A 15628-nucleotide genomic window follows, 5' to 3' on the forward strand; every position below is an offset into this window, starting at 1 on the left:
TAGCGTAGCTTACGATTTAGAGAGAGAAATTTTAAGTAGTGGAAGTTTTAAGAAGTACTAAGAATAGATCAAAACAGAAGTTCAAGGCGTTTTCCACAGATATTCAAACAAATTTTTGTATATTTTAACACTGGAACTACCGCGTGTCTCAATATGGTCATTTTAACTTTCATTTTTACATGAGAAGATTTTTAAAGTAGCCATTAAAAACTTTTCTTTATATGCTTTAGTTCTCTTGATACAGACAACATATATCCATTTACGCCGTTATTCATTTCATTTTGACCTTTATTTTTTTGTGGAATCACTACAGTGACAGAAAAGAAGATAACAAGCTGAATTTTGGCACAAACACTTCTTGATCGATTAAGAATATGAACTTAAAAAACGTCTACGAGCTGCGTCCAGAATATAGAAGGGAATGCAAATACCTCAAAGAAACACTGATTTTTCTTTCATATTTTCGTCTTTAATTTTTGATTCCGTGAAGCTATTTCAACAATCTTCAGCCAGCTATCTGGTGAAGCCATTATACTATACTACCACCGCATGTCTTGAGATTTCTGCATAAGCAATTTGAGAAGGTGGTACTCATGGCCAACGCAATGGGAGCATCGAACTTTGACACTAAAGCTTTCTAATTTTTCATCGCCTTATTGCAGTTACATTTCGCAGACGTTATAAAATCCTTTAATGGAGTTAGTTTTATTAATGACACACGAATCTGGAGACGCCTATTGGGGAAACCGCTACGAAGTTTTTCCTTGATCCCAATGGAAATATAGAGATGGGTTACAATTAGGGAGGAATGGTGCCCTTGGCAGTTTTTTTATTGGGTACCTTTACATGATGACGAAGCTATAATATTTTTTTAGAATTGGGCGAATCTCTGGCGCTTTGAATTCTTAAACGACTTTAAATTTGAACTATAACCATATTTTGGTGCTTGCATCTGTTTTGATCAGTGACATTTATTGTTGTAAGTAATATTTTCTTTCTTTACTTTTGTTGGTTGATGTGAAGAAATCTGCTGTCGAAGCCCATTAAACTCTTTTAGAAGCTTATGGTGATGCCCGATTATATCCCAACTGTCGGTTTTGCTTTCAATGGTTTAACTGTGGTGAATTTGATGAAAGACAAAGAGAGTTCTGCAGGACCAAAAAGTACGAGGATAACGAACTGCATGACTTATTGGACTAAAATCCAGTTCAAGTTCTTAAAGAACTTCCGAACAGCTTAACAGGTGATGAATCAATTGTTTCTAAACGTTTGCATTCAATGGGAAAGATCTAAAATGAGGGAAAATGGGTACCACACGAATTGACTGAAAATGCCATTTTGAACCGTTTGAATCTCGCGGTGTTATCGCTTGCCAGGCAAAAAAAGAGCAGTTTTCTGTGGCGTATTTGGTCTACGGAGACGATCCCAAGAGCAAAAAGTCATGGGTGAATTCACGAGAGGCGTATACATCGACTTCGAAGCACAATATTTGTGGCCAATTGAGCGATGTATTGCTGCAAAAAACACCAGCAATAAACTTTCCAGTCGCAATATTCATCATGAGATGCTGTTACAGAGCATAAGGAAGTTCTTCTTACTAGCTTCCTGATAATCGACTTTAACTATCACGGCTGCATTTTTTTGTTTTGTTTTATATACATTTCTTGCCAATAATTACTGCTGTTTATTATCTGGATATAAATTTATTGGCTTGATCCAGCTCAACTCAATATACAAACAAAAAAATAATAATTACTTCATAGATTTATGGTTGTAAAGGAAAATTTGCCTTATAATTGATTAGAATAGTTATAAGAAGACTTTGGCAAGAAATTAAGTAAATTACTTTAGTTTTATACAAATTGTTGAAATGGAAAGCAAATGAATTTACATTGCGTTATTGCATTTTTTGCGACATCATTAATTTTGTTAAAGCTCCACGAGGAATATACAGAGTTAAAGCTATATACACATTAATTGCGAAAATGATGATAAACGACACTGACACTGACGGTGAGGTGGAGGGGGAAATAGAACTGACCGATAGGACTGACGGGGCTAATACGCCTAGTGTAGAAAGCCCTGTCATTACATTATACGATCCAGTATTTAATCAACGTCAGCGCAGGCGGCGCTGATGGACGAAAATCGGCGGCTAAAGGCAGAATTGAAAACCTTGAGACGGCAAATGGGAGTAAAGGCAATTATGATATTATACATGTATATTTATATATTACTTATTTGTTTCGTCTATTTTAGATAAGAAAAGAATGAAGTCGAACTCTCCACTCATTGCCTCATATCGATGAAGATTCGCTGCATGCCAAAGGTAAGTTTGCATTTATACTTACTTATTTATTTTTTTATTTTATTTCAGATTAAAAAGCAAGCATACGCCTCCATGCATCGCTTCAGCAGATTGCGATAACTCTATTGGCCAAATTGTAAGTTTGCGGTCATCTTTATATACAAAATTCAGTAACCACAATATTTTTCTTTTGCAGATACCAGCACAACAACAGTGATTTTAAGTTAAGTTTATAATGGTGTAGGTCTAAAGGGGAGCCAGCCATTCAAAACAATTGGCAATACGCCTATCATGGTACCTCAAGGGTGGTGTGGAAAATGGTGCCAGGTAATATAGTAGTAGTAGTGGTGCTCATGTTTTGCTATTTGCGGAATGTCATTCGTATATGACATACCCATATTATAATTAGATTTTGTCGTCTGAGCCTAATATTTTTCTTCAGAACGTATCCCTATCTCTGTCAGTCAGTTTTAAATTTTATCAAAGATCGTATTGGTTTGAAAGCTGACGAAGGGTGCTATGATTCTTTTAGGGAAGTGCCTACATACAACCCGGCGCGTTGCCACTTTGCTCGTTGCTGGTCTAAATACGGTCTAGCTTTATTCGCAGCATTTAAAGAACGTCTTTTCAATGATGATGATGAAAAAATTAGTAACTGGTGAGCTATTCCTAAATAACTGTTCTTCCTCAAGATGTTTATTTTTCGCCTTTCAGACCCCAAAAATTTACAAATTGATTCTGATAGATACTGCTTCCCTCCAGAAACGAATTAGAAAATTATGAAAGAAAGAATTATCCTAATATCTCAAGCAAACAAAGGTTCGTTTAACATGGTTCGAATCATTTGTCTCGCTTACGCCGGCATGGGCGCTGCCTATTATGCGCTTTCAACGCCTTGTGCCTTTTATTGATATATATATATTGTGAGGGTATAACGCGCCCGTCCTCTGGGGCTTATTCTCTAACTTATCCTCTAACTTATTCTCTACCTTATTCTCTAAGTTACTTCTCTACCTTAAGCTAGCACTATTCTCCCACCAGAGACGGAGAAACTGTGAGGCCAAAACGACGTACAACTTTGGCTCCTCATAATATATATATTTATTTGGCGACGCAACTCCTTATACATCTATTTTTAAGAGAAAAAGACCAGTTTTTTTTTTTACCAGGTTAGATGTTCGAAGAGAAAATTAAAAAAAAAGTGAACGCCATATATGAAAGAATACATATGAACAACATATAAAAGAATGTTTTTCTTCTCCTTCTTTCTTACTGCATTTACTTGCATGAAATAACTCGGAGCATTTCGTCCTTAGGTAATGGAATCCAACGCAAATTTATGTATTCAAAACATTCATTAAATCGATGATCATCACTTGTAACCGATGAACTAGCATACATTAACCATCTTTTTTGTCTTAACAAATATAGTCTTTTTTTGATTCGACTTTAATACCAGATTTACAAAAACCTGCCAATTTTTTTATAAGGCAGCGACAGTAACGAACCAAAAAAAAAATGTTGAAGAACATTTACAACGCGTTGGTCACTTCGATCCAGTTACGAGAATAAAACCTACGCAAGATCAACTTATAACGAATTTTTCTATGAAAGAAGTGGTTGACGTTTTCGTCGCTAAAAATGAATGGGCTTTGGATTACTAAACCCTGCCTATTAAAAAAAGTTTGTAATTCATGATTTAGGTATTTCCTAATAGGCTCAGCGGTAATTGAAGATAAAATATTTTTAAATTGCGCCTTATTTAGGTACCCAAATTTATTAATAGGTAAAAGTAAAGAAAAATTCATTTGGATGAAGGACTTCCCCAGAGATTTCATTAAACACAAAAAACTCTTGTCCAGCAACCGTCGAACGAATATATCAAACCACCAACACAAAATTAATAAATGCTATATATTTCAATAAACAATTTTTTTCTAAGTGATTTTATAATTTTTTGGGGTTTTTCTTATTTCAGTTTTATGAAAATCTTTCACAAACTTCTTCTCCCCTGCTTCGTACAACTTCGTATAATCTCTGTTAAAGTAAAAAAAATTCCTTTCCATTTCGGCACCAACGAGTTGTGGCTAATTTTTTTGTAGGTAAAGATCCATCACGCTGGTAGGCGGAATCCTGCTACTGGGTAAAATGATGAATAATTTTCATCCCAAAATAGTTTTGCCCGTCTGAACAGATTTGTTTTAAGGACAAAGTGGTTTCGATTGATGAATTACTTGTAGGCAAACCAATATCAGAGAAACGTTGTTTAATTTTTATTTATTGTTTTATTTAAGAGGAATAAGAAGACGTCGAAGGCCGCACAATGGCGCAAGTCTCCATCTTACTCCTCCATCTCTACTTGGCTTAGTTAGGATGTGGGCGATGATGTCCTAAAATGCTAGCTGAAATAGTTTTATATACAAATATCTGGATGATTAGCCACCGAGCGGCTTCGCAGCTTCGAAAGCGTTTATATAGAGTGATAACCTAAAGAATTAATTAGACGCGTCAGAGATGCTTTTGGTGCAGTTAATACATGATAAAGATGACCGAATGGGTCGCTTAGTCTTCGAACAGTATAACAATCGAGAAATGGAGACGAACTGCAAAACAAAACAAAAATCAAAAATTATGTTAACATTATGTTGTCAAATCGTAGAAGGAGAATATTTTAGTTACTAAATTCTTTGGTGAATATGGTTTTCCTTTCATGAATAGGGTAGCCAGATAAAACAGATTTTGTTTTTTTATATCCGCAATAGAGAGTAAAACTTCAGCTTGTACTTGTAAAATCGTGGGGGGATTAGGCTAAAAGGGTATACATAGGTTAACGCAAATAAAGATAACCTCAAAATTTAGGTGAGAGTAACAAGCCGCATCACAAGGCGTAATAATCGCGACTACAAAAGTGTTGTCTAATGTAGTATTAATTTGGGTGTTCATTATCGTTAATTGGTAAGCTGGAATTATAAAATATTTTGATAAACGTGTTGCTTACACGATTTCTTTATAAACGAGTTTTCGGTGTACCTAAGAAAATTTGGGCTAATCTTTATAACTTCTTATATATTCTGGGTCTAATTATTGAAGTATTCAATGTTATTAGTGTAGTAGGAGCATCGCATTCGTTTTCAAAATTGATCTGTGAGTGTTAACTAAGATTAAACCTATCCCTAGTGGATTATACTGTTTCCTAAAGTTTGTAAATAAACAGCATTAAATCCACCCCTATGCAGGTCGGGAAATTATGTATGCAGCGGGATTTCGCAAAAAGTAGACCAACTATGACTCATTACTAATAGATATAAAAATTTATTAACGCAATTCATAGATTTTTCATGTTCAGCTTTACTGAGTCGTTAAGCTTGGAAAACGTAAGTAATTTTTGCAAATCCTGAAAAGTTGCAAAAAGAAGAAGAAGTTTCTTACGTTCGATAGAAAACAGTAAAATAGTAAAGCCAAGCGTTCTCGCCCAATCTGCATACAACGGTTGCGGCTCGATACTATTTACATTTATTATGTATACTATATTTTATTTCTGTCCTCCTCACCTAATGCCACAGACGTATTAAAACAATTTTACTTTTTTTAGTTCCGCGATCTTTCTATACTTTCGTGTGTATTGTTTTGTCTTGATTGAGTTGAAACCTTGCTCTCTATACTCTCTCTCTGCGGATTCTAGTTCGTAGTAACACAATACCTTATTACTGCCTAAAAATCTTAAATCTCGCCTTCTTCATTCAACCAAGTTTTGATTATACATGCTACCTTGAGCAGGACATTATTTTTTCAATGCAATCTACAAGCTATACTGATGATGATGATCTGGTGGTAGTTCGCCCGTTGCAGACGCTCTATTATAATCAGAAGTTTGCATATTGCATATCAAGTTCTACATAAATGCTGAGCAACAAGCCGATTGTCGTATAGTTTTCCCAAGGATTTTCGGAGTTTGATCGATGTCAATGAGAGTGCCAACCTCCGGTTAGCCCTTTCGAGTTCATCGGTTATGGATTTTTTGTGGTCGTTACGCACTCTGGTTTATCAGAATGCACCAAGAGCTGCACATCTTTGAGAAAACCTTGAATATATGAAAAATTAAATTTATTCCTCTATGTATGTTAGTGCCATTCACCAGTTAGAACGTTGATAAAACAAATACTTTTGAATTTTCCAACTGCAAGTTTTTAGTATAAATTATTACCTTTTGAAAGGCTTTTCCTAAGAAAGTATCTGTAATGATACCTTCTTCGAGCAAAAGCAAGATATATTTAACAAAATTTATATCCGACTAGGGACGAATCTCGCATACCCACCACTATGTTTTTCGCATTCTACTCTCCAAGTTTTTTTATTTGATACACATATCATTGGCATTATTAAGAAAAATTTAATCGCAGTGTCTACCATATTCATTCTAAAATTAACCCATTTTTCTTCATTTAAGAAGAAGTCAAAAAAACTTTAATAATTTCCGAGTAGTGAGTAAAAATACGGAAATTTTTGTTAAAAAAAGCGGAGTTGAGTTCAGTTCGTGCTCCACTGCCGGCTTCTGCTTTGACCAATTTGGCCCATTCGCAGTACCAACTTGCGTGCAGAAACTTCCAATGTTTCTACCAAATTTGTAGTCGATATCTTCATTTTTGCGACCAGGAGAGTGCCAACAATACACATCACACAGACGGTCAGACGGACTGGCTAAATCAATTCAGAATTTCAGGCTGGTCAAGAACATATACATTTTATAGGGTCCTACCGTGACGGGTGTAAAAATAAAAGCCGAATTGAAACCGGTTTCTGTAATCGAAATGAGATAACGCATTTTACTTATCTTAAATTTATTTGGTTTCTATTCTACTATTTGCGTATGCTTATAAGAAAGTATAAATAAATAAATTGCCTAAAAATCTCTTTGAATTTCCTAAAAATTTGCAAATTTTTTGCTTATAGCAGTATCACGACGATATGGTTGAACTATTTGTTGAATTTCTTTATAGCTCTCGTAGCTGTCATGTGTTCTTTATGTGATCATGTGTTTCCTCGTATCGTTCGATTTTTTCGATAATACGTTTATTTATAATTTCCTTTACATTGACTGACCAAAGAAAATCATAATGATTCCAGTCGTTGTATGGAATACGAAACAGTCTTGCACAGGGCAGGAGACGCGCCAAATATTCGACGTCTTTTACTGCCGACATGTAATCGTTATCGCTATAGTACATATCAACACAGGTTTTGATATTTTTGAGCTCATAGTGAGGTGGTGTTTCTTGATTGTATTTCTTGAGATTGATGTCTATACCATAATCGTATTGTTTAAAGTCGCCCGAACTATATAGCTGCAGATAATGTATAATTTGCGTTGTTGAAGCTCCAGCTGGATGAGTTTCGCATACATGCGGCAGCAAAGTCTAAATATTGGAAAATAATTAAATGTAAACACAATTTAATAAAAAAAAGTGTTAAAAGTATTATTAATAATTAAGAGTAATTAGTAATTATAATTAATAATAATTACATAGCATTTAATATGTGAAAGATTGAAAAATATAAAGTTATTTTAATTAGAATAGAAATTAATTTCGCTCTCCATAGCTCATGAAGATGTCTTGTATTAAGTTTATCTTACTGCTACGAAACCAAGAAGTGCCAATAACGCGATAGCCTGGCCCATTTAGCCACACACCGGATGTTTTTAATCATATAAGAGAATGGCGGTAAGTGCAACTTGACAATAAAGTAAAGAACACGAATTTGATGAAAAGAGTGGCAATAAAAAAATAACTAAGAAAATTTAATTCGGTCTGAACCGAATCGTTTATACCCACCGTCGTTTATCCCCAAAAAAAAAACAAAAGAACTAAAAGAACAAAATTCTCATGCCCTATATTATGGAGTGGGCGCAGTTGATTTCTTCTATTTTCAAAATAAAAGTTTTTGTCGCAGAGGCATGTGGGCGCTGTAGGTGTGTCCTTTGAAAAGTTTAGGTCACTTTCAAATTCTTTTGCAAATTTGCAAAGGGGGCAAAATATTTGTTGAGCACAAATACTACAAAGTTGCGCAAACAGACAGATGGGCAGATGAACAGGCAGACATGTTTAGATGCATTCAAGATTTGAATCTAGCCAAGGATTTGTTTGCTTTATGGGGTTTTTGAAGTCTATTTCTGTGCGTTAGAAAGGTATTAAAAAAACAATTAAATTTTGATACACTATAACAGTGGGCAGGCGTGGTCAATTATTTTCATTTTTGTGCACGAATCCTACAGCATCGTCAATAGAATGTGGGTTCAAATTTTTGTACGTATACTAGTTATAGTTTATGAGCAATGAGTAATGAGCCATTTTTTATTCCCTTCGAAAAATAAAGGTGCTCTCAGTTTACGTGCTGCTGTGGGCGTGCCATTTGACCGATTTCGTCCATTTTCAATACCTATCTGCATGCAAGAACTTCCAGTGTTTCGGTCACATTTGGAGTTGATAGCTTCATTTTTCCGGGTAACAGAATGTTTAAAACAGACATTTTATAGACAGACAGACGTGCACACGAACGTGTTTAAATCGATTTAGAATTTGATGCTGATCAACAATATATATGCTTTACAGCATCTCTGATGCTTCCTTCTGGGCGTTGCAAACGTGTTGACAAAATGAATATACCTCTCATCCTTCGGCGATGGGTATTAATATACAAAGGGTAAGTTCAAATTTCTTTTGTTATTGTATCTACTGAGAGAAACTTCTTGGAGTTTGACGCGGATATTTGCGTACACATCCTGAAGTCTACTATGGACTATAATACATTGTGTGAATACTCTGCCGGACAAAGCCAACAAGGGCACGATGTGACGCAGTTATCATGCCTTCTAAGCAAGGCTAAATCAATTCAACCCTCTGACAGTACCCGGTTGCACTGCAAGTCTATGATCGTACGGTTTGTGCTCTTCCCGCAAATTTAGGTGCAATCAGCTGTCGAAATCAGAATTTATTATTTTGCCGCAAGTTTCCCAATACATAAGGAAAAGTTATCGACTTGGCTTCTATATGATGGTCCTGTCAATGGTAGAAGGGCTAATGTGTATGAAATCTAGACGAGAACAGCGTATCTTTGTCTACGTTTTTCAAATACGAAAAATGAATCAAAAAGCTGAAATTGGGTCAATCGATATAAATACTAAGCATACTTTTTTAACAAGCGTGAAAGATATCAATTCACATAGCTAATAAAAAATTCGCATTTAAAGGCGTTCGGAGATAAACGTATCGCGATAACTTACTTGATTTAAATGCCGTGTACCCCAGCCTCCGATGAAATGCAATATACTCGAACACAGGAATCGTAAGCTTGAGTTCTCCGAACAGATGTAGTCACAAAAAAGCCTTTGCGCACTGCTGGCTGGCAATAATTCAAAACCGCCCAGCATCATACTAAGAAAAGAGGGATAGCCCAAGAAGTCTACGGTGGTCAGAAACAAGCCTCCCACTTTGGATAATATAAAGGAGTGATCTTTCAGAAATGCAACAGGTGCGAGCAAGTGGACTGTACGCACTTTTTCATTATACCAGGGCATCGTAGACATAAGTACAAAAAATGTAGTTGTACCCTGAGAATGCGCCACGAAGTGCACTGAACTTGCTTTGGTCTCATCTAATGCATAATCCAACATTGCAGCCAAATCATAAATACCTATTTCATGCCAACTAAAATTCCAAAAATCCGAAGAGTCTGGATGCTTGTGTTTATGCTGACGTGAGTAAGTATTACCACGCGCATTACCCAGCCATACATCATAACCCATGTCAACTAACATAAACGCTAGACTAGAGCTTTCCGATAAAATCCAATCATCTGAGGAACATAGGATACCGTGTTGGAAAAAGACTACTGGTTTCTCATAGCTACTGTTCACGTTTTTCAATTTCGGTGAATCCGGGATTCGATACACAGTTAATATGTAATCGTCGTCGGTTTGCACTGTATGCTCCTCTACTGGATAGCTGTGTATGGAGATGAGTTTTGCCTGTCAACGAATAGAAATATAATATTTCATTAGGTCAGTACTTTTACGGCCAATACACTCTGTCATTAACAAAATGTGCTCATTATCTTTAAACTGAAAAAACCGAAAAATCCCATTAAGCGGCACGAATAATTTAAGAGGAATGTATTTGATTTCTTTTGAACCGATCCGTATTGATAATTATATAGCTAGGTGTGCGTTATCGATATTTGACCTATTCGTAATTGAAGACAATGAGTTAAACGAAACTACTTTTCATTGGGAAGCAATAAATAAGGAGAGTGCATTTAATTTATAATGCTTAGACTAAAATGTATAAGTAAAGTAGTATATATAACTCAGACGATAAAATCTAATTGTAATATGGGTATGTCATATATAAGATCTTATAATTATGACACCTTCTTTGATGTGAAAAAACTGTGTGAAGGTGTTTTGAATTTAATGTACTTTCATGCCATACCTCGCTTGTAATATACCCAGCATGACTTGATATTATCATACCAATCCATTCAAATTCACTTTCTAAGTTGATCTGTATTTGTCCATGTGTGCCATGCATGTTTGCAGTCAAACAACAAATCACAATTTTTAACCTTTACACTTTTTCGACTACTTCCCGGACAACGGCTTATTTTGAAAAGAAAGGTATAAGAAGTTCAATGGTGTACGGTATAGTTAATGACGTTGGTCGATTATAATATTTTTATTTGTCAATTATCAAGTTAGTGGTAGAGCGTTTAAAAACTTGTGAATATATAATTTTTGCAAGTAGAACTGGTTCACCGAGTCTATCTTCAGTAGATAAACCTATCAAATCAAATGTGGTTTTTGGCAAATTTTTAAACATTGAAAGGTTTTTTAATAGTTAAAATGACGGTCTAAAAAATAGGCCTATATGACCCAAATTCCCTAATTCATTACCAATTTTCATCAAAAAATATTAAAACCTAGACCTTTTTAATATATATATATATGTATACAAAGGCTTATTTTTCATAAGAATCATCTTGTTGACCAGGGATCCATCAACTAGATCTACGTGGTCCAAACTCGGTAAAGTTAATTCCTATTATGAAGGAATTTTTATCAAAAACTATGAGATGTTTTCATACCAGTTTAGAGTGACGAAATGCTGTTACTGAGCAATTTTTCTTGCGAGATTCTGAAAATTACTGCTTGCTTGGGCCAAAACAATTTGGTATACTAAATTTCATCAGAGTCTCTAAAATATTGCGATTTGTGGGTTGAACACAACTACACATGGGCAGACTTCAGGCAGACAGACCGGCAGACAAGCTACGATTAGGTGGGTCTCCTTCAAGTCCCTTTTGGTGTTACATGCGTCCGCACATCCTTAATATACCTTGTACCACAAGTGGTGTAGGGTATGTGGGATGTAGGAGCACAAAAGGTTTCATTGCAAAATTTCTTAAAGTATAAGCACTTACCGTTACTTTCAATCCATTTGCCATTTGGTCTCCTATGTTCATTAATATAATTTTTATAATTAAGAAGTACAAAAAGAAGTTTCGATCTTTTCCTAACATTTTCGCATAAAGCTTTGTCTGCTGTGTATTGAAAACTTCTACTATTAGGCAACATACGTGCAGCATATTGATGAAAGGCAACGCTCGTGAATGTTGCGTTTACTTGATCGGAGTATTCCGGCTTTACCTTTTCTTTTGCGTAAGGCCTGCAATGAAAAATATTATATAAAACTTATGCGTATATTCTTTTTATAAAAGGGGGACGACGATTTGTTCTTTCGATTTTTTACTCTCCCAGTCCTCAAGTCGTTAAAACTGTACGAGAAAATTGTTTCTAATGTGTTTTATGTTCGATGTTGTTTTCTAACGTGCTCAAGAAAGAAATATAATAGCACTTTAGGCAATGTAGCAATACGGAATACGAACGGAATTCATTCACGAGTGTTGGCCAAGCGAGTGCCAAGGTGTGGTCATCCCACGCAAGGCGACACAATTAATTTAACACTAAGATACCGATCACGGTGGACATTGCTCTTGATTCGTGCTGTTTATTCTTTGATTCACTTTGTTAGTCACAACGGAATGTCGGTCTGCCGACCGATTAAAAAAACATGATTTCAACATTTACCCAGCTTTCTCAGAACTAATATTAATATTGTTAAACTATTTCAATCACCAGCGCCACTGTTACTAAATTTTCACGCTAAATATTAAAAAAATTATTGCGCTTCATGCGTTAACGTAATTTTGTTTAGATTATTTTTGTGCAATTATTATAGCCATTGTTCGCATTGTTTCGATATTTCTATACGAATAACTAAAGTTTGATTTTTGCTTTAGCCTTTATATAATCTTTGTATCCCTCAACCAAGGATAGGAGTATATTAATTTTTTCCTTCGATTAGTAACACGAGCGCAAGCAATAATCGAATTGTTGTTTCCTTTCTGCCGATTATTTATGAAAGCGACCGGGAAGGCATATACAATATGTAGATATATAGACATATATATATAAGTGCAATATAATTAGAAACATTGAGAGAAAATACGGAAATTAAAGCAAGTACTGATATGTATTGTTTTTATTTTTTATTCTTTACTATCTTGCATTTATTATTTATTATGGATTACTTCTAAAATATTATTCATTATTTCTTTATAGTTTGTTATTTAGTACATTACATATATATAGGTTATTACCCAACATCGCTTGTGGGACAGAGTAGATTTGATTTGCCGGAACGTATGTAACGCCCAGAGGACTTAAGATAGACAAACATCGATCGATCGAGGAAATTTAAATATGCCTGCCCGCCTGACACTTCTCTATGCATTTTTGTTTTCCACCTGCTGATCACACATTTCGATATTTGGTATACTAAAGGGTGTCGATTTTATGACCACTTCTCACATAACGCCCCATTTTCAGAAAGTGTATTCCCATGTTACACCATCGAAGTAGCCAGTCTTGTGAATCCCCTCACATAGGACCGTTCTTGTGAACAGTAAGCTTTTATGTTTGAAAAACTCTTATAATGAAAGTTTGCTTCATAACAGTAATTTGGCATAATTTAATATTGCTAAATTTGGATCAGTCGGTTCGTTTGTCCCATAGAAGGGCATTTGTGGGAATGAAGAAATATGTTAGAGAAAGTGATATAAGGTACTTAGTGGTCGAACTTGCTCGGCCATAATATTTTGACTGTTTCGTACCTTTATTCAACTTAAAACGATACAAAGTTCGCAGCCATTAACTTCGTTTTTATTATTACAATCCTTAATGATAACAATATCTTTGCGTAAATAAGTTGTTATTTCATTGGTTTAATTCTTTCAATTATGTTTTTTTTTTTTTTGAATTTAAATGAACGATGTAACCATTTATTACAAATACTTGATTATATTTTTTATGCAATCAATGTATTAGATAGTGGAAGTATTTGTTGTTGTTATTGTTCATTCTCCAATTAGGCAGCTGTGCAGTTCACTATAATCACAATAAATTATTAAAGTGAGGGGAAGCAAAACGAAAACAAAGAAATGCTTTTGGATTACAAAAGTCACTTTTTGTATACAGATGTTCATTCATCTGCTTTTAATATATTTTTTCCTTACGTCACTTGTGCCACCTGGCATATGATAGGTTTATGTGAACACATACTACGCTTAGAAGGACTTGAGACAGATCCATTTTTTATTACATTAGTCAATTTCGAATCGTTTTCTCTGCTATGTATATGGACCTACTTTTTGATCAAGTCGCTTCTTGTCTCAAGGGCGAGGCGTATTAAAAATTGATGGAATTCGACTATATGTGCAATTACTCCCTACATAAGGCTTTTGCGAAGTGGTTTGATGATCGATCTTGCCCCTCTAAAATGTTGTACATTTTTTTGAAATCTTTTTGAATTTTTTTAGCACAGTTGACAAAGGGGCTTTTGAAAAGGGTTTACAGACGGCAATAAAGAAAAGAGAGAGAAGAGGGTCGTGGTCCAAGGTCGGTAAAGTCACATAGAAGATGATTGTGATCGTCTCGCCCGAAATTATGCGCCATAAGGTAATTTTATTTAAAATATAAAAAAATCCTGTTGGCTTGTAGAAAGAATGTTACAAAAGCGAGAGCGTGTCGTTACGGAAATTTTGTCCTTTTGTGCCAGTGATCGGCAAGGGCTCTCGAGCACGTCAACGACTGTTCCGAAGCCGTTGAAACTTGAAAGTCAGTTGAATTTCTCTAATCCTCAAAAGTGCTTACATCTTTTGGAGATGAGAACCGACAGATAATGAATTCCACAAATTACGTAAAATACGCATATTTAAGAAATTCGCCTGTAACGTAGAAATTATTGGCGTTCAGGCACACTGTGTGCGATAAAATTGTTTAATTTAATGGTCGACGCCTTGGACTATTTAAAGAAAAAAAAAAAAAAAAGACCGGAAACGGTAATATATACGTTGTTTGTGCAGACATGTTTTGTCGAGTCTTCTATATATATATTTCCGGATTCTATATATGAAATGATAAAATTAATATGGTTCCATTTCCCAATTTCAGAATTAGTTATCGTAATTAGTAGGAAAATTTTACTATTTTTGCTTGAAAATCAAAAACATGTGAAAAATGTAATGTTCTTGTTATTAATCGCAACTTAATAATGCAAGGGAAAAAAAATTATAGAAAAAAGATTTTAAATGTGGAATATTAGGGCGAGAGTCTCTTTCCTGTTCAAAAGGCACATCTTCTACCTTTTGCTTATTAATAATTAATTTTTTATTATAATACTTAACATTTTTTTTTTTTTTTGAGTTAATTTTCTGTTCATGCATTGAAATGTTTATGCCTTCAAAATGCATACAAGTTGACGGATTTAATGGCACTTTACTTAATTTCATAATTAATTTTTGTATTCAAAATAAATTTACAAACGACTTCAAATAAGTTTTCAATGACTCTTTAGTCATTATACAACATATTACATATATAGAGTGCACATTTCATTTAATTATCGTTAGAATATTTTTGAAACGCAATTTCGGTTATTTCATAATATTTTCCATTGAATTATTTTTGAAATACAATAAATTAATTTTACAAATATTTACATATCGGTTTTAATAACTAATTCGTGCTTCCATATTTTTTCCCTCCTTTATTTCTATTATTTTGTTCATTGAATAACTGTGCGCGTTTAATTATTTTCGTCTCTTTCACAAAAAACAACACAACGAACTCATATATGCTATACTAGTTTAACATATTAATGCTGAAACGTATTCAACTAAAGCTCTCCAAGTGTCTATTAAGGCAAT

The 15628-nt window shown here is 34.6% G+C and overlaps 1 protein-coding gene across 2 annotated transcripts; it reads right to left on the reverse strand.

Annotated features, from left to right (window-relative positions):
• Positions 1–7188: 7188 nt before the first annotated feature.
• Positions 7189–12906, reverse strand: LOC119633499 (lipase 3). Of its 2 annotated transcripts, XM_038027089.1 has the most exons (4): positions 12450–12906; positions 11783–12027; positions 9588–10331; positions 7189–7722 (listed from the first exon to the last, which is right to left on the reverse strand). In XM_038027089.1, exons 2-4 carry the CDS (start codon positions 11945–11947, stop codon positions 7318–7320), a joined length of 1314 nt encoding a protein of 437 aa, XP_037883017.1. In that variant the 5' UTR covers positions 11948–12027; positions 12450–12906; the 3' UTR covers positions 7189–7317. The 2 variants fall into 2 exon arrangements, with proteins under 2 accessions (XP_037883017.1, XP_037883016.1); XM_038027088.1 differs by having other exon boundaries at positions 11783–12906.
• Positions 12907–15628: the final 2722 nt, after the last annotated feature.

Source organism: Glossina fuscipes, unplaced genomic scaffold (assembly GCF_014805625.2).
Source record: "Glossina fuscipes isolate IAEA_lab_2018 unplaced genomic scaffold, Yale_Gfus_2 2, whole genome shotgun sequence".
NCBI lineage: Eukaryota > Metazoa > Arthropoda > Insecta > Diptera > Glossinidae > Glossina > Glossina fuscipes.